The 17,288-nt window shown below is 43.3% G+C and overlaps 1 protein-coding gene and 2 non-coding genes across 4 annotated transcripts; 1 reads left to right on the top strand and 2 right to left on the bottom strand.

Moving 5' to 3' along the window:
- Positions 1-1,156: 1,156 nt before the first annotated feature.
- On the bottom strand, positions 1,157-1,297 carry LOC121100061. The gene has a single exon (XR_005831794.1). It is a non-coding gene; the product is annotated as a U4 spliceosomal RNA (small nuclear RNA).
- Positions 1,298-1,824: 527 nt separating this feature from the next.
- LOC121100062 lies at positions 1,825-1,965 on the bottom strand. Its single transcript, XR_005831795.1, has one exon. It is a non-coding gene; the product is annotated as a U4 spliceosomal RNA (small nuclear RNA).
- Positions 1,966-5,757: 3,792 nt separating this feature from the next.
- Positions 5,758-17,288, top strand: SIRT4 (sirtuin 4). 2 transcript variants are annotated; one of them, XM_008707680.2, is made up of 4 exons: positions 10,700-11,438; positions 14,122-14,416; positions 14,539-14,750; positions 16,911-17,288. In XM_008707680.2, exons 1-3 carry the CDS (start codon positions 10,948-10,950, stop codon positions 14,689-14,691), a joined length of 939 nt encoding a protein of 312 aa, XP_008705902.2. In that variant the 5' UTR covers positions 10,700-10,947; the 3' UTR covers positions 14,692-14,750; positions 16,911-17,288. The 2 variants fall into 2 exon arrangements, with proteins under 2 accessions (XP_040475781.1, XP_008705902.2); XM_040619847.1 differs by lacking the exon at positions 16,911-17,288 and adding an exon at positions 5,758-6,054 and having other exon boundaries at positions 10,941-11,438; positions 14,122-14,602.

Genomic DNA, 17,288 nt, shown 5'->3' with positions numbered 1-17,288 from the left:
CAACAACCTGGATGGACCTCAAGGACATTGTTTGGTGAAAAAGTCAATCTCAACAAATCACATACCCTATGATTCCATTTACATAGACCTCTGGAAAATGCAAATTATAGTGACACCAGGGAGTGGGAAGAGATAGGAGGTGGGTATGGATTACAAAGGAACACCAGAAATTTGGGGGGGGGGGGAGCGATGAACGTATTCACTATCTGGCTTGCAGTAATGGTGTCATGGGGGTACGTGTCTCAAAACTTGTAAAATTGTGTGCTTTGAATACGTGTGTTTTAGTGAATGTCAATTGTAACTCAATAGAGCTGTTAACTAAATGAAATGAAGCATATTACGTACTTTTTGTGTGGTCCGGTACACAGTAAGTGCTCAATAGCTGCTGTCGGAACTTAGCTGGTCTTCTGGATGGCTTCACCACATCTCCCTGCTTATTTTCTTCATAGCACTGAAATAATCTGTAAGTTTCGAGTTTATCTTCGTTTACTTATTTGTGGTCTGTCTCAAAACTGTGAGCTCCCTGAAGCAGGGACTGGGTCTAATTTACCGCTGGGGAGGTTTTCCCCGGGGCCGCCTTGAAGCAATAGATGCCGGTTCACCAACTTCGCCCTGAATAACCACATCCTTTTTACAGACCAGAGAAGTGTTTGATGGGTGGTGGCCCACGCATGTCCCGCTGGATCTGCCATGCGCAAGGGTAGGACTCCTGAAGGCTTCCGTCCGGGGACACCCCCGGCTTTCCTAACAGGACGAGACTGGAGGCAGCCGGTGTAGTGGAATCCAGCACACCCAGGGGTAAGGGCACTTGGTTTCATGCACAGCTCAGCCTACAACTCCACAATGAGACCTCAGTAACTAAGTGTACTGTGTCCGTTTGCCTCCTGATTGTTTTAAAAAATATTTGGATAAACGAACTGCGCATTCTGTCCCGCTTTTTGCAAATCTGTGACTTTCACAATACGGCTAGCGGAAAAAGATAGACTTAACTCCTCTTTTCTGCTTTAATAGGACCTCCGCAACGGATTTCTTGCAGACTCCCACATAAGTTAGCGCTCTGTATATACTACCACAATGCAAACAACAACGAAGATAAAAGCAAGCAACCATCCTAATTGCTACTTAAAACTACTATTTCAGCACAAATAAAATTCAGTCTCCGTAGAGACTGTCAAAAATTGCCAATGCCGACTATATTTCAAGTCGTCATGGCGGGGTATTGGGAAAAGTTTTCAATTAGCAATAATCGCGCCTCGGATAAACCTCATTGGCTACGATACTGCCACTGCGCAAAGCTAGAGAACGTGCGCACGCACCCTGCTCCCCCACGGATGACAACTACCTTTTCACTGAGGGTGAGCGACTGCCAGCGAGTTCGTGGATATGATGCGTTCTGCTTCCAGCAATTATATTTAAGGTCCGTCTGCACAGGAGGCTTCTTGTTGTTGGATCATCTCGGGTCGAACATTCAGATTTTGGAAATGAGCGTGCATTCGCTGAGGATGCTGGGTAATCTTATGCAAATCTTCATGACATCACAGAGACGACCAGGTTAGACTTGAATTTTGAGTAAAAAACCTGAACCGCAGGAAAACGGGGAAATCGAATGGACCAACCGAAGAAAAACCGAGTTGCTGCCGGTGAAAGTGCATAAGTCCATGCGGATAAAAATCACACCACGTACTTGTTATCAACTCGAACATTACCGAGAGGTAAAAGAAAACGCAGCACAGAATAAGGCTGTTAACTAACCGAACACGAATTACTCTAACAAAAAAAAAATTAAAGTACAGCGGGAGCTTCTATTAGACAGAAACAAATCAGTCTCCGTAGAGACTGTCAAAAATTGCCAATGCCGACTATATTTCAAGTCGTCACGGCGGGGTATTGGGAAAAGTTTTCAATTAGCAATAATCGCGCCTCGGATAAACCTCATTGGCTACGATACTGCCACTGCGCAAAGCTAAAGAACAACGCCCCCTACTCATGATCCCCAATAGGCAAGGTTCCTATTACAGAAAGGCGAGTTTGAGTCGTATGGACAAACCATCAATTATTGTTTGGTTGAAAATTATACAACCGAATAAAGAGCTCTTGAAAATGCATAAGCTATTTCTAAGGATTTTTTCTTGATTTCACTTAATTAAGTTTTGATGGAGAATGAAGCAAAGCATTATGGGAGGGAACATGCTAATAGCTTCATTCATAGAGTGAATTGGGGCAGATGAAAAATGGGCTGTGTCAGCATGCTGTTCACTTGGCTACCGATTCACAGCGTAACTATTATCTCCAAAATAGTCTTTTTTCTTTAAATTGAGATAAACTGTATATAACATAAAATTTACCATTTTAACCATTTTTAGGTATACAGTTCAGTAACGTTGCGTACATTTATTCTTTACAACCATCATCACTCTACCTCTCCAAAACTTTTTCGTCATCCCAAATTGAAACTCTGTACCCATTAAACACTAACTCCCCTTCCCATTCCTTCCTCTCCCAGCCCCTGGCAACTTCTATTCTACTTTCTGTCTCCACGCATTTGACTCCTCTAAGCAGAATCATACAATATTTTATTTTTTGTGTCTGGCTTTTTTTTTTTTTTTAAAGATTTTATTTATTCATTTGAGAGAGAGAGCAGAGAGAGAGAGAGACCCTCTCTAGAGGGTTCTAAAGAGTACAAGATGGGGGTTGGGGGGCAAGAGAGAGGAGAAGCAGGCTCCTGGCTGAGTAGGGAGCCGGATTTGGGGCTCCATCTCAGGACCCCAGGATCATGACCTGAGCCGAAGGCAGACACTTAACCCACTGAGCGACCCAGGTGGCCCTTCCTTTTTTTTTTTTTTAAGTTTATTTATTTCAGTAATCTCTACACCCAATGTGGGGCTCGAACTCATGACCTCACGTTCAAGAGTTGCATGCTCTTCCCACGGAGGCAGACTGGGGCCTGTCTGGCTTATTTCACAGCATAATGTTTTAAGGTCTATCTACATTGTAGTTATCTATCATAATTTCATTCCTCTTTATGGCTGACTAATATTCTATTGTATGGAATTTTATTATCCATCCATTATTCTATGAATCTGCATCGCTTCCACCTTTTGGCTATCGTGAATAATCCTTCTATAAACAGTGGCATATTCATATCTGTTTAAGTTCTTGTTTTCTTTTTTTTTTTTTTTAAAGATTTTTTATTTATTTATTTGACAGAGATAGAGACAGCCAGCGAGAGAGGGAACACAAGCAGGGGGAGTGAGAGAGGAAGAAGCAGGCTCATAGAGGAGGAGCCTGACGTGGGGCTCGAACCCGGAACGCCGGGATCACGCCCTGAGCCGAAGGCAGACGCTTTAACCGCTGTGCCACCCAGGCGCCCCTAAGTTCTTGTTTTCAACTCTTTTCTGTGTATAGTTGGAAGTGGAAATTCTGGGTCATATGGTAATTTTTTTTTTTTTTTTGGCAATTCTTTTTTAATCCCAAAGGGTTTTCTGTTGGACACCTTAATTCAGAGAAGAGAGGCTGAAAATGCTATTTTCATAGAAAAGTCCACAGTTCACAAAGTTTGAAGTAACTTTCGCTCCCACTGCCTGTTTTCCCTTGGCAAGTGGAAAGCAGTCAGAAACTTATACTTGGATTTCTTTCCTCCTGGAACTATATTCTCCAACATACTTTTAGTTTTTGCTACCCATTAAGATGTAAACAGCAATCTCCAAGAAAGTGACATTTTCCCCAACATTTTATTATATTTTTAAAATTTTATTTATTTATTTTTAAAGATTTTATTTATTTATTTGAGAGAGATTGAGAGCATGACGAGGGGAGGGGAAGAGAGGGAGAGGGAGAAGCAGACTCCTAGCTGAGCAGGGAGCCTGACTCGAAGACTTGGGGCTTGATCCCAGGACCCTGATATCATGACCCCAGCCGAAGGCAGATGCTTAACTGACTGAGCCACCCAGGTGCTCCCCAACATTTTATTATAAAAAATTCCAAACATGAGAGGCTGGGTCAGTCACTACAGCATGAGACTCTTGATCTCGGGGTTGTAAGTTTGAGCCCCACTTTGGGTGTAGAGGTTACTTAAAAATACAATCTTTTTTTTTCTCTTTTTTTTTTAAGTAGGCTCCATGCCCAGCATGGAGCCCAACACAGGACTTGAACTCACAACCCTGAGATCAAGACCTGAGCTGAGATCAAGAGTTGACTGCTTGGGGCGCCTGGGTAGCGCAGTCATTAAGCGTCTGCCTTTGGCTCAGGGAGTGATCCTGGCGTTCCAGGAATGAGTCCCACATCGGGCTCCTCCGCTGGGAGCCTGCTTCTTCCTCTCCTACTCCCCTGCTGTGTTCCCTCTCTCGCTGGCTGTCTCTCTGGCACATAAATAAATAAAATCTTAAAAAAAAAAAAAAAAGAAGAGTTGACTGCTTAACCGACTGAGCCACCCAGGCACACCTAAAAATAAAATCTTTAAAAAAAAAATTTCAACCATGAAATGTTCAAAGTGTTGCTCAGTGAACATTTGTATAGTCATCATCCAGATGCAAAAATGACATCTTTAAAAGTCCTGTTTGATGCTGATATGTAGCTAATTTTTTTTTCACAGGGTAGGAAAAATTAGTGGAGAAAAAGGTTAGCAACTTGATTAATTTTAGATTATTTTACTTTGATCCAAAGACTTAGTCATTAATTCCTGGTGTGGTGAAATTGTGTGTTTCACCAGCTGCCTTGGATGACTTCATCCACTACGGATGACTTTCCAGCGCTAAGAAAAATTGAAAAGTCAGCTAACTTCTCCCTGGAACATGAGATTCTTTGGGGCCTAAAAGCACAATAGCCCTGTATTAGGCAGTCTCTCAATTAATGATGTTCAGTCCACTTGGCAAACTAGAAAACAATATGGGTTGGAAATTTTTCATAATAAATTTGGCTGTTTCAATAGGTTTTGCTCAAATACCCGTAAGTGCAGAAAATGTTCCTGATTACAATTTTTTTGACTTAGTAAAAATTTTCAGTCTACATTTTGGTCGTTTCTTTCAGCCAGTGTGGTCAGGTTAACGAGGGCACAAAAGGCTGTAATGTCAGGTGATTATCCCAGCAGGGTGACCTACCTGAGCTGTTGCTAGAGGTCCTACCCGCAAACACTAAACTGGGTGACTTTACCAATATTTACCTCCACACATTCAATGGGAGGACCAGGAATCAAACTTTTTCTCCAGCTTCTGTAATACCCTTCTGGGCTTCAGTTTATCTTAAAGTGGGGGAAGTGGTTCCATAGATGGTCTTCAAGGTCCGGATTAGCTGGCCTTTGATTATGTTCTGAACACAAATTGATTGATATCTTATTTAGGCGAGGCTCGAGAGCAAAGGTTCTCTTTGGCTACATACTAGAAACAACTGGGAAGTTTGTAAATCGACTTGATGCCCAGGCATCTCCCCAGACCAATTAAGTCAGAATATACGGAAGTGAGACCTAGTCATAGTGTTGGTTAACTTAATAAAAACACAAAAGGAGAAATAAAATTGGAGAAGCCAAGTAGGCAAACACAGTATTCCCCATATATTATATGTGGCGTTAGTTGTTCATATAAACTCCAAAAATATCAATTTTTCAGATGTTTGTTCACAACCCACTGCAAGGTGGGAACTTGATTTCCTCATGGTGAGTGCAAAGGATCATAATCACTGAAGTTGAGTATGAGTCTAATCCAGATCCATTATTAAAGCTTCTATCTTAACAATTAATTCCTAACATAGTGCTGTTTGGATGTATTATTTTGCACTGAGCACTCTGATGTTGAAACTCTAACCACTTCTCTCAAAGGGACACTGCGTGTGAACTTAGAAGACAGCAGCCCATCTCCAATCAACGTTCAAAACCTCTGACCATAAAACGCAGACAGGTGGCGCTACTAGACAATCTGGGCCCCTCAACTGTGAAGCCCAGAGGATTGTGGGACTTGTAGTTTTTCATGCATCATTTCCGCCTCGTGAACTACATTTCCCAAAATGCAAAAGTAGCCAGTCAGTTGCATTGTCAGTCGTGAAGTGTCGTTTAAGCTGTGAAAGGTGAGTGTGTTCTCTGCGGGCTGCGGGTTTCTAGAAGTTGTGGATTTGTTGTAAGGGATACCGTAGTAACTCTTTGCCCTTCGGTGGTACTTGGCAGAGAGTTGCTGTTCCAATAGAGCGTGTTTTCAGCGGGGTTTCCCGAGTCCTTTGGTCTCAGGTATCCAGGCTGTATTTGTTAGCGGTTCACGTGTTGCTGTGGAACACAGAGAAATCGGGGCCTAAACCTAGATCTGGAAAGCCAAGCGTAAGATAATATTTACATACGGGTGCTTATCACTAGAGAATTTCTGCATTATGTTAAGTAATATGTCAAATCCTTATTTTTACAGCTAAAAGCTGGGGCAGAATGTCGTGCCAGGACTCACTATTCTGTGTCTAAGTAGCAGTGTTTGTGATTGAGGGTAAACTAAAAAAGAATATGATAAAGACAGAATAAAAGATGTGCATGTGCTTAGTTACATTAATAAATAAAAAGCCATAAAAATTATAAGTCCGAAATGTCTGAGCAACGATTTCATCAACACCTGGCATACTAGAATTCAAATGTGCTCTTTAGTTAAGAAATACTTCTGATTTATAAAATGGGAAGTAGGTTTATGGAACACACGGTATCCCAAGGGATGGTAGTAATTAAAACTATAAAGGCAGTCCTCCAATGGAGACGTCCTCAGATGTACTCACAGATGGAATAACAATAACTTATTAAGAGATTTAAGAGATGTTGGGAATAGGCCATTAATATTTTGAAGTGTGTAAGAAATTTTTTAAAAGATTTTTATTTATTTGGGAGGGAGAGTGAGCGAGAGAGAGCACACAAGCAGAGGGAGAGGGAGAAGTGGACTCCCCTGCTGAACAGGGAGTCCAACATGGGGTGGATCCCAGGACACTGGGATCATGACCTGAGCCAAAGGCAAACGCTTAACTAACTGAGCCACCCAGGTGCCCCCTATAAGAAATTTATTTCTGACCAGCCAGGTTTTACTGGGACAAGCAGAACAGGACTCATGTTATGCTAGAATCCTGCTTTACCAATTTGTGTTTTACACTTCCTTTTTATTATTACTATTATTATTTATTTTTTTGAGAGGGAGAAAGAGAGTTCGTGTGCAGGGCGGGGAGGGACAGAGGAAGAGGGAGAATCTTTAGCAGGCTCCACACCCTGTGCAGAGCCCGACTTGGCGCTCAGTCTCACCACCTGGAGATCAGACCTGAGCTGAAACCAAGAGTGGGTCGCCTATCTGACAGCACCACCGAGTCACCCCCACTCCTTTTTAAAAATTTAAAAACATTTAAGAGTCCCTTGCACCATTTTTTATAAGGCAAATGTACAATTTCTCTTGGATGCAAAAATCCTTGGCAGATTCAGCAACGATTTTAAGTTAATTTCCATCTGATGGCTACAGTATAGCAGAGCTCTGGTTGTAGGTTGAGAGGTCAAAAGGACAAGATTGGTTTGGGCTGTTATGAAATAGTCCAGTGTGGAGACAAGATTTTATTTTCTGAAAGGTATTAGAAATTCTTGACCAAAACAAATTATTAAAAAGATAATAAAAAGGTAGCCTTGTTGTTTTGGACAGGACATCATGGGACTCAGGAAGGTGTGCTGGAATTAGTTTTTACCGGTGAGGGCCAACTGTTAAGTATTCAGGGACTTGCTAGCTGGTCGTTAAGCCATTGTTAGCCTGAAACTGGTCATGATGGCATTATTTTCTTGTATCTTTATTTTGGGGGGGGGGACAGTGGGGGAGAAGGTAGTTTACCAGCACACCCCTGGCAAGGTTCAGTTTTCTCTATAAGCCTGGAGCCCCAGTGTTCAGTACATCATTGAGTTCTCAGATCCTGAGCTAGCTCACAGCCTTCCAAATTCTACAAAAGATTGATTTCAGTTACAAAGTAAAATTATAAATATACTCTGGGTGTATGTTGGTGGGGGGGAGAGGCTATACCTTTCCAATGAAAGATACTCTTATTTGGGCGTTGTCCTTCAAGACACTGAAGTCACTGATTAATTCATTATCAGGTTGTTCATATAAGCATGCAGTCTGCCACCGGAAGTAGTATGGTCTGAAATATCTACCTTTAAGGTGAAACATTCCACATTTTAGCTTCTCTTCAAACTGGTCCATTCTTTTCTCCCCCCTCACTTTTCTGATCGTATCTCTTAAGCCTTTAAAATATTCAAAAGATATAAGCATTTTCCTTCATCTCATGGCTTTTGGCATTTCAGCACTTCCGATGTCCTGGGCACAGTAGGACATCTGCAATCCAGACATCCCTCTAAAGAATTATTTTTTCTTAATTTTTTATTGTGGAGGCACCTAGCTGGCTCAGTCCATAGAGCATGTGACTCGATCTCAGGAGTCGTGAGTTCAAGCCCCACATTAGGTGTGGAGCCTACTTAAAACATAACAAAAATAAAACAATTTTTTATTATGGGGGTACCTGGGTGGCTCAGGCAGTTAAGCGTCTGCCTTTGGCTCAGGTCATGATCCCAGCTCAGCGGGGAGTCTGCTTCTCCCTCTGCTCCTCCCCCACTTTTTCTCTCTCTCTCTGTGCTCTCTCTCAAATAAAAAAAAAACAAATAAATAAATAAATAAATTCCCTTAAAAAAATTTTTTTCCGTTGTGGAGATAGAATGATATAATGAACCCCATCCACAGACCCATCACCCAGCTTCAAAAATTAACAACTCCAGGGGCTCCTAGGTGTCGGCTTAGTCGCTTAAGCCTCTGATTCTTGTTTCAGCTCAGGTCATGATCTCAGGGTTGTGAGATCGAGGCCCGAGTTGGGCTCCATAGCCTACTAAAAATACATATATATACTCTCAATATAGATGGGAGCAAAAAAGATTAGCTGCCATTAGTGCCAATAGGGAGATCCAGACTCTCTTTTTCTGTAATGTTGAAAGTGGAGGAAGCTGTTGATGCTTAATGCCTAGATGCTTCCTTTGCTTTTCAGTTATAAATGAGGTATCAACTCACACCTCCCAGAAAGGCTAAAATCAAAGACATAGGAAATAACTAGTATGGGCGAGGATATGGAGAAAAACGAACCCTCGTGGACTGTTTGTGGGAATTCAAGCTGCTGCAGCTACTGTGGAAAACAGTATGGAGGCTCCTCAAAAAATTAAAAAATTACTATATGATCCAGTAATTCCACTATTGGGTATTTACCCAAAGAAAACAAAAACACTGATTTGAAAAGATACATGCACGTCTATGTTTACTGCAGCATTATTTACAATAGCCAAGATATGGAAGCAGCCCAAGTGTCCATCCATAGATGAATGGATAAAGACGATGTCAATACGCACACACACACAGAGGAATATTAGCCAAAAAAAGAAGGAAATCTTGCTATTTGCAATAACATGGATCGATCTAGAAGGTACAATGCTAAGTGAAACAAGTCAGAAGAAGACAAATACATGATTTCACTCGTGTGGAATTTAAGAGACAAAATAAATGAAGAAAGAAAAAAGAGACAAAAAACCACTCTTAGGGGCGCCTGGGTGGCACAGCGGTTAAGCGTCTGCCTTCGGCTCAGGGCGTGATCCCGGCGTTATGGGATCGAGCCCCACATCAGGCTCCTCCGCTATGAGCCTGCTTCTTCCTCTCCCACTCCCTCTGCTTGTGTTCCCTCCTCACTGGCTGTCTCTATCTCTGTCAAATAAATAAATAAATAAATAAAATCTTAAAAAAAAAAAAAAAAACACTCTTAAATAGAGAGGACAAACTGGTGGTTGCCAGAGAGGAGGAGGGGTGAGGAGATGGGTGAAGTAGGTGCAGGAGATTAAGAGGACACTTATAGGGGCACCTGGGTGCCTCAGTTGGTTAAGCCTCTGGCTCCCTGCTCAGTGGGGAGTCTGCTTCTCCCTCTCCCCTGTCCCTCCCCCTGCTTGTGCTCTCTTTCAAATAAAGAAATAAATGTATATATATAAAAAAAAGAACACTTACAGTGATGAGCAATGAGTATAGAATTGTTGAATCATACTGTACATCTGAAACTACTATAACATTGTTAATTATCCTTGAATTAAAAAAAAAGTCTAAAGGGAAAGACTTAAAAAAAAAAGAATTAAGTTCTGGGGCGCCTGGGTGGCGCAGTCCTTAAGCGTCTGCCTTCGGCTCAGGGCGTGATCCCAGCGTTCTGGGATCGAGCCCCACATCAGGCTCCTCCGCTGGGAGCCTGCTTCTTCCTCTCCCACTTCCCCTGCTTGTGTTCCCTCTCTCGCTGGCTGTCTCTGTCAAATAAATAAAATCTTTAAAAAAAAAAAAAGAATAAGTTCAGATACATTCTTCCTTCCAGTCCTAGCAACTACTAATTTACTTTCTGTCTCTATATATTTGTGTATTTTGGACAACTTATGTAAGTAAAATTGTAAGGTATTTGTCCTTTCGTGACTGACTTCTTACACTTTATCCATATCCATATTGTAGCATATATCAGAACTTCATGCTTGGGGCGCCTGGGTGGCTCAGTCGGTTAAGCATTTGCCTTTGGCTCAGGTCATGATCCCAGGGTCCTGGGATCAAATCCCACATCAGGCTCCATGCTCAGCAGGAGCCTGCTTCTCCCTCTCCCTCTGCCTGCCACTCCCCCTGCTTGTGCTCTCTCTCTCCCTGTCAAATAAATAAATATAATTCTAAAAACAAAAACAAAAAACTTCATGCTTATAAGTAAATAACACTTCATTGTATGGACAGGCCCCATTTTGTTTATTCATTCATTGGTTGATGGTTGCCTCAGTTTTTTTAATTTTTTTATTATTTTTTGCCTCAGTTTTGTTCTTCTTGTTTGGGTTTTTTTGTTTGCTTTAGTTTTTGTTGTTGTTGCTGCTTTAGTTTTTAAACCCAGTTTCTTACATCAGGTTTCTCTCTCTCTAGAACGAGGATGAATTTTGGGTTGACTTTCAGGGCAGCAAAAGGCCGCTGGATGGTGAAGAGCAGCCGACAGTGCTCACGTGGATCCATTGGGTTATTTGTGCCACCAAGTCCTCCTCTGGACCCTGAGAAGGTCAAAGAGTTACAGCGCTTCGTCACTCTTTCCAAGAGACTCCTAGTGATGACTGGGGCAGGAATCTCCACCGAGTCGGGGATCCCAGACTACAGGTCAGAAAAGGTGGGACTCTATGCCCGCACTGACCGGAAACCCATTCAGCATGGGGATTTTCTGCGGAGTGCTCCAGTCCGCCAGCGGTACTGGGCAAGAAACTTTGTAGGCTGGCCTCGGTTCTCCTCCCTCCAGCCTAACCCTGCACATTGGGCTTTGAGCAACTGGGAGAGACTCGGAAAGCTGTACTGGTTGGTGACCCAAAATGTGGATGCCTTGCACACGAAAGCAGGAAGTCAGCGCCTCACAGAACTCCATGGATGCATGCACAGGTGCAGGAAGGTCTAAATAATTTGAATGCAGAAATGTGTCTCCATAAGAGCAGAGACTTTGGCTTTCTTGATCACTGTTGTTTTCATTAGACCTTGAGAAAAGGATTTGGAGCAAGTTGTTTATTTTTGGAGTCAATCCCAGCAAATTCACTGAGGAACAAACTCAGTGGGGAAATGAAACAGGGTAGGGAAGAAAAGCCAAGAAAAGGGTAAAGTAATGAATGGGTTGCCGCTTTGGGGAGCTGAGGCTCAATCCTTTGAGGGGCCCTCTGACTATCTAGAGCATGCTTCAGAATCGTCTCACTGAAAGTCGAGGAAGCTGGGGCATTTGTCCATCATGTCCCATCCCTCATTGGTTGAGGGTCAGTCTAGGGGAATTCAGTCCCTAGCACTGACTCTGCAACTCTGGAGAAGGCTTCCTTGGCCAGTGAACACACTAAGAGAGATGCAGGAAATTGCTTATAAGAAAACTATGTGCAAGTAGCCTGTAGGATGTCTTGAGGGGACTATGAGCAAAGCGCCAACAGCATAGGCTAGAAGCTGGAAGATCTCTGATGCCTAGACATGTAGAACACAGTACAGCCCAGCATATAGTCAGAACCCAGTAAATATTGATGGGATGAACACATGTAGCCCTGGCAGTAACTTGAAGCTAATTGGAGACCATTTCCTTATTTTTAAGCCCCAGAGATCCTCCTGCCAATCATTAAATATTGGGTCTCTACAACATGCGGTGTGCTACTTGGTGGTGTGGAGGGGTCAAAACCAAAGTATAAAACATGGTCTACTTTGTATGTGAGAACTTTGTTATCTTTGGGGTGGGGGAGGGATCCAAAAATATGTTTAACAAACAACTCCACACAATTGTTAAATTATGTGGTCCTTGATAGACATGTTTTGCAAGTTCAGAAAAACAGATTTGGTAAAGCTTGGAGTAATTGGTTAAGCTTTTATGGGAAAAGTGGGGCTTAAGCCTAGCTCCAGTCCGACTAGGCAAAAGAAGGGAGAGGGCTTTCAAAATGAAGAGGACTTGTAGAGCCCAGAGGAGCCTGGCCTGGCCCCTGTGGAGAGTTACTATGAAATCAGATTGTCTGGGAAGGCTAGACCCTAATCATGGGTGTGTCTGAAAATAGTGCAGTGCAATTTGGGTCTGTTGTGAGAGACCAAAGGGGAATATTAGTGGTTTCTGAGCACGAAAGCAATATGATAAAAATAGCATTTGAGGAAAGCCACACAGGATTAGAAAGAATGACTCGGGGAGGTCAGCCTGAAGGACCTAGACCCAGGTGGTATCAGGGCAGTTCGAGAGCTAATGATGACCCTATGTCCATTAAAACTTTCTTTTCATGATGATAATTTCACATGTCCCTAAAAGGAAAGTAGTATAATGAACTCCCATGTACCATCACTCAGATACAAAGATTTTAGCATGTCTACTTTACTCTCTCTCTCTCCCTGTCTCTTAAAATGTTTTAAAACAAATCCAAGACTTAGCATTTCATAGGGGGCCTTTGTTTTTTAAAGATTTATTTATTTATTTGAGAGTGTGCACATGAGTGCAGGCAGAGGGAGAGGGAGAATCTGAAACAGACTTCCCACAGAGCCCAACATGGTGCTTGATATCACGACCCTGAGATCATGACCTGAGCTGCAACTGGGAGTCCGATGCTAAACTGACTGCGCCACACAGACCCCCTCCTTTTTTAAGATTTTATTTTTTTAAGTAATCTCTATATCCAGCATGGGGCTCAAACTGAGAACCCTGAGACCAAGAGTCACATGCACCACCAACTGAGCCAGCCAGGTACCCTCCTATGGGGCCTTTTAAGTAAAATAATCAACATAATCTGATGGGTGGCTAGATAAAAAGGAGCAAATCGAGTAACAAGTTTTTGCAAGGGTTCCTACCCAAGTAACTGGAGAAAGGATGGTGATGGAGAAGTTGGGGAGTGGCGGGTGAAGACAGAGGTAAGCTGGACAGGACAGTCAAGATGACTTGGAGTTTGGGAGAGAGCACAGAGGAGGGAACCATTAGCATAGAAGCATTGTGGCAGTGAAAACAGAGTCGCCAGGGTGAAGGTAGAAAGAAAACTGGCTGGAAGATTGAGGAGTAGAGAAGAAACCAACTAAACCACCTTTAGTTCTTTCTTTTAGCTGCTATTTAGAGAACGCTGTCTCTAGGCGCTGTTCTAGGTGGTGGGCATAGCACAGTGGTCAAAGGACTCAAAGTCCTTGCTCTCATGGAGCTCATGATTAGAGAGGTAAGAAGACGAACAGAAGACACTGGGTAAGGACACCAGGGGGAAGAGCGTTTTAGAGACGATGGTGATGGACAGTGACCATCACCCCGGAGGAGGAGAAGGAGGGAGGGAGGGAGGGGAAAGCACGGGTTTGGACACTACGGAGGTCATGTGCAGTTGTGCTACGGGTAAAAATGAGCCGACAGGGTAAGCAGGGGGTGCGAGCAAGGAAAACAGACGTACACTCCTTGTTCTACAGGTTGGCAGTAAAGGGAGGTGAGAAATGGTGGTAGTTAAAGAGGTCACGAGAAGGTATTCCTAACATGGGAGAAAGACTGGGTGTTAGGAATGGCAAGCACCGTTGGAGGAGTTAAAAATGGTTGGGGATGAGGCAGCTTTGTGGCTCCTGGGGACCAGCCATTCAGTCAGCCTCTTGGTTTCAGGGTCCTTTGCGTGGACTGTGGTGACCAGATTCCCCGCAGGGCACTGCAAGAGCGTTTTGAAGCCCTGAACCCCACCTGGAGTGCCGAGGCCCATGGCCTGGCGCCTGATGGCGACGTCTTTCTCACAGAGGAGCAGGTACAGAGCTTTCAGGTCCCGTCCTGCGCTCGATGTGGAGGCCCCCTGAAACCAGACGTCGTTTTCTTCGGGGACACAGTGAACGCGGACAAGGTTGACTTTGTGCGCAGGCGTGTAAAAGAAGCTGACTCCCTGTTGGTAGTGGGATCGTCCTTGCAGGTATCGAACTTGGTCAGGGTGGTGACTGCCCCTTTCGTGGGATGGAGAGCCCCCGGGGGGCTCCCTGCTTGGTTTCTCTCTTCCTGCATCGAGAGTCCTCACCTGTGTCTTCTTCTTGTAAGGTGTACTCCGGCTACAGGTTTATCCTCACTGCCCGAGAGAAGCAGCTCCCAATCGCAATACTGAACATTGGGCCCACGCGGTCCGACGAGTTGGCGTGCCTGAAACTGGATTCTCCTTGCGGGGAACTGCTGCCTTTGATAGACCCACGCTGACCGCAGCCTGATGTCCTGAGCCAGAAACTGGGACTTTCACTGTAGTCCTACTATTAAAGGTAAATGCTTTTTAGATAAGTTTCCAGTTCCCCTTAAACAAATAAACAAATAGCACATGTCTAGAAATGGAACATCATAGTCTTTCAAACACTATAGCTTAATGCACATTTAAAAATCAGTTTTAATTAATTAATTAATTAATTAATTAATTTGAGAGGGAGGGGGAGAATCTTAAGCAGGCTCCATGCCCAGCGGGAGCTGAGGCGGGGCTCAGTCTCACAGCCCTGAGATCATGACCTGAGCTGAAATCAAGAGTTGGATGCGTAACTGACAGAGCCACCCAGGCACCCTGGCACATGCTATTTAAGATAATTTTTCAAAATCTGCCATTGCTTTTTTCCCGTTTTAAAAAGAGAACAGCTTTATTGAGACATAATTCACATACCATAAAGTTCACCCTTCCAAAGTATCCAATTAAGTTGTCTTACAGTACACTCACAGAGTTGTACATTACTCACCACTGTCTAATTCCAGAATATTTTCATCATCCCAAGAAGAAACCTTGTACCCATTAGCAGTCACTCCCCAACCCCCCCCACCATTCCCCAGTCCCTGGCAACAGTAATCTATTTCTGCCTATTCTAGACATAGCATACAATCTGTGGCCTTTTGTGTCTGGCCTTTTCACTTGGCATAGTCGTTTCAGGCTTATCCATATTGTAGCATGTGTTGGTACTTTATATCCATTTTAATCTATGAATACAACCACTTAAAAAGCTTTATTGAGATACAGTTCACAAACTATACAGTTTACTCATTTAATATATACAGTTCAATAGTTTTTAGTATATTCCTAGAGAAGTACAGCCACTTAAAAAAAAAGACTTGAGTGAAGCGTCTGCCTTCAGCTCAGGTCATGATCCCAGGGTCCTGGGATGGAGTCCCTCGTTGGGTTCCTTGCTCAGCAGGAGCCTGCTTCTCCCTCTGCCTGCCGCTCCCCCTGCTCGCTCGCTCTCTTGCTCTCTCCCACAAATAAATACAATGTTTAAAAAGAAAGACTTTAATTTTTAGAGTAGTTTTAGGTTCACAGCCAAATTGAGCGGAAAGTACAGTGTCCCATATGCCCCTTTGTCCTGTGCGCTCACACAGTATTTATCATTCACCTACCGACATCTTGGTTGTTTCCAAGTGTTTGGCAATTATGAATTAAGTTGCTGTAAGTGTGTGGAGGTTTTTGTGTGGGCATAAGTTTTCAACTCATTGGGGTAAATACCAAGGAGCAAGGTGGCCGAACCGTATGATACAAGTATGTTTAGTTTTGTATGCAACTGCCAAACTGCCTTCCTGAGTGGCTGCACCGTTTTGCATTCCCAGCACTGAATGAGAGCTCCTGTATAAGCACTTTCTAAAAACTAACTGAAGTATACTATACATACAGAGAAGAGCATGTATTATAAATAGACAGCTTGATGAACACATAGCATCCAGATCAAGGAATAGAATATTACTAGCACCAAAGAAGCCCCCTTGGCACACGCACTTAAGTAGCAGGCTCCATGCCCAGCGTGGAGCCCGACATGGGGCTTGAACCCACAACCTTGAGATCAAGACCTGAGCCGAGATCAACAGTTGGAGGCTCCACCGACTGAGCCACCCAGGAGCCCCAACACACATACTTTTTTTTTTTTTTAAGATTTAATTTATTCATTTGAGAGGGAGAGAGACAGAGCACAAGCAGGGGGAGAGGCAGAGGAAGCAGATTCCCTGCTGAGCTGGGAGCCCAACGTGGGGCTCGATCCCAGGATGTGGAGATTGTGACCTGAGTCTAAGGGAGTTGCTTAACCATCCGAGCCACCCAGGCGCCCCCCCCCCACTTTTTAATATACTTTTTAAACTAGGTTATTACTAGAATAACACATATTTATTGTAGAACGTTAAGATGGTACAGATAAGTAAAAAGAATATAACGCAAATTACCCATTATCCCACCACCAAGATAACCAAGGTTTAACATTCTTGTATAACTAAATCTGTTTTTACAAAAATCGAATCAAACTGTGCACATTTTATCACATCCTGTTTTCACTTAACGAAGATATGTTGGCCGTCTTTACGTGCCCTAAATGCTGTGGTTTTTTGAATGGAAGGCCGATGTTCACAATCATTACCCCCACCCACTCTCGGCTTATTCAGCATTAACTTGTTTCATTTCTTTTCAGATCCTTAAGGATTCCTCCCTTCTTCCTCCAACTAATCGAAGCTCACCGAGTGCAGCCTGCAGAGGGCAGCAAACCAACATCTTTCTCCCGGCCCCTCATGTGGCTGATGAGATTTGACCCTGAAGAAAAGACTTGTTCAAAGCAGCGGCTGCTCTTGATGATAGGGAAAACTGCCTTCACTTGCTTTTTTATCTCACCAGGCAGAAGAAACAGCTTGGGAAATATGTAGGCCAGAACGGTCTCTGGAGTGCTAACCCAGGAATCTCACTAATGTGGGGGGTGAGGGGAGAAGAAAATGACTTAATTTATAATTATAAATGGTTAAATGTCTCTAACTGAAACATTTTGGTATATATATTTTTTAAAGATGAGTAATGG

This window comes from Ursus maritimus, unplaced genomic scaffold (genome assembly GCF_017311325.1).
Source record: "Ursus maritimus isolate PB19 unplaced genomic scaffold, ASM1731132v1 scaffold_33, whole genome shotgun sequence".
In the NCBI taxonomy this organism is placed as follows: domain Eukaryota; kingdom Metazoa; phylum Chordata; class Mammalia; order Carnivora; family Ursidae; genus Ursus; species Ursus maritimus.
This window is presented reverse-complemented; position numbering and strand designations above follow the sequence as displayed.

Excerpts from the sequence above, each read along its gene's own strand:
- SIRT4 (XM_040619847.1), top strand. The coding sequence starts at position 10,948 with ATGAATTTTGGGTTGACTTTCAGGGCAGCAAAAGGCCGCTGGATGGTG. Across the intron at positions 11,439-14,121 it reads CTCCATGGATGCATGCACAG|GGTCCTTTGCGTGGACTGTG; the intron begins GTGCAGGAAGGT and ends TCTTGGTTTCAG.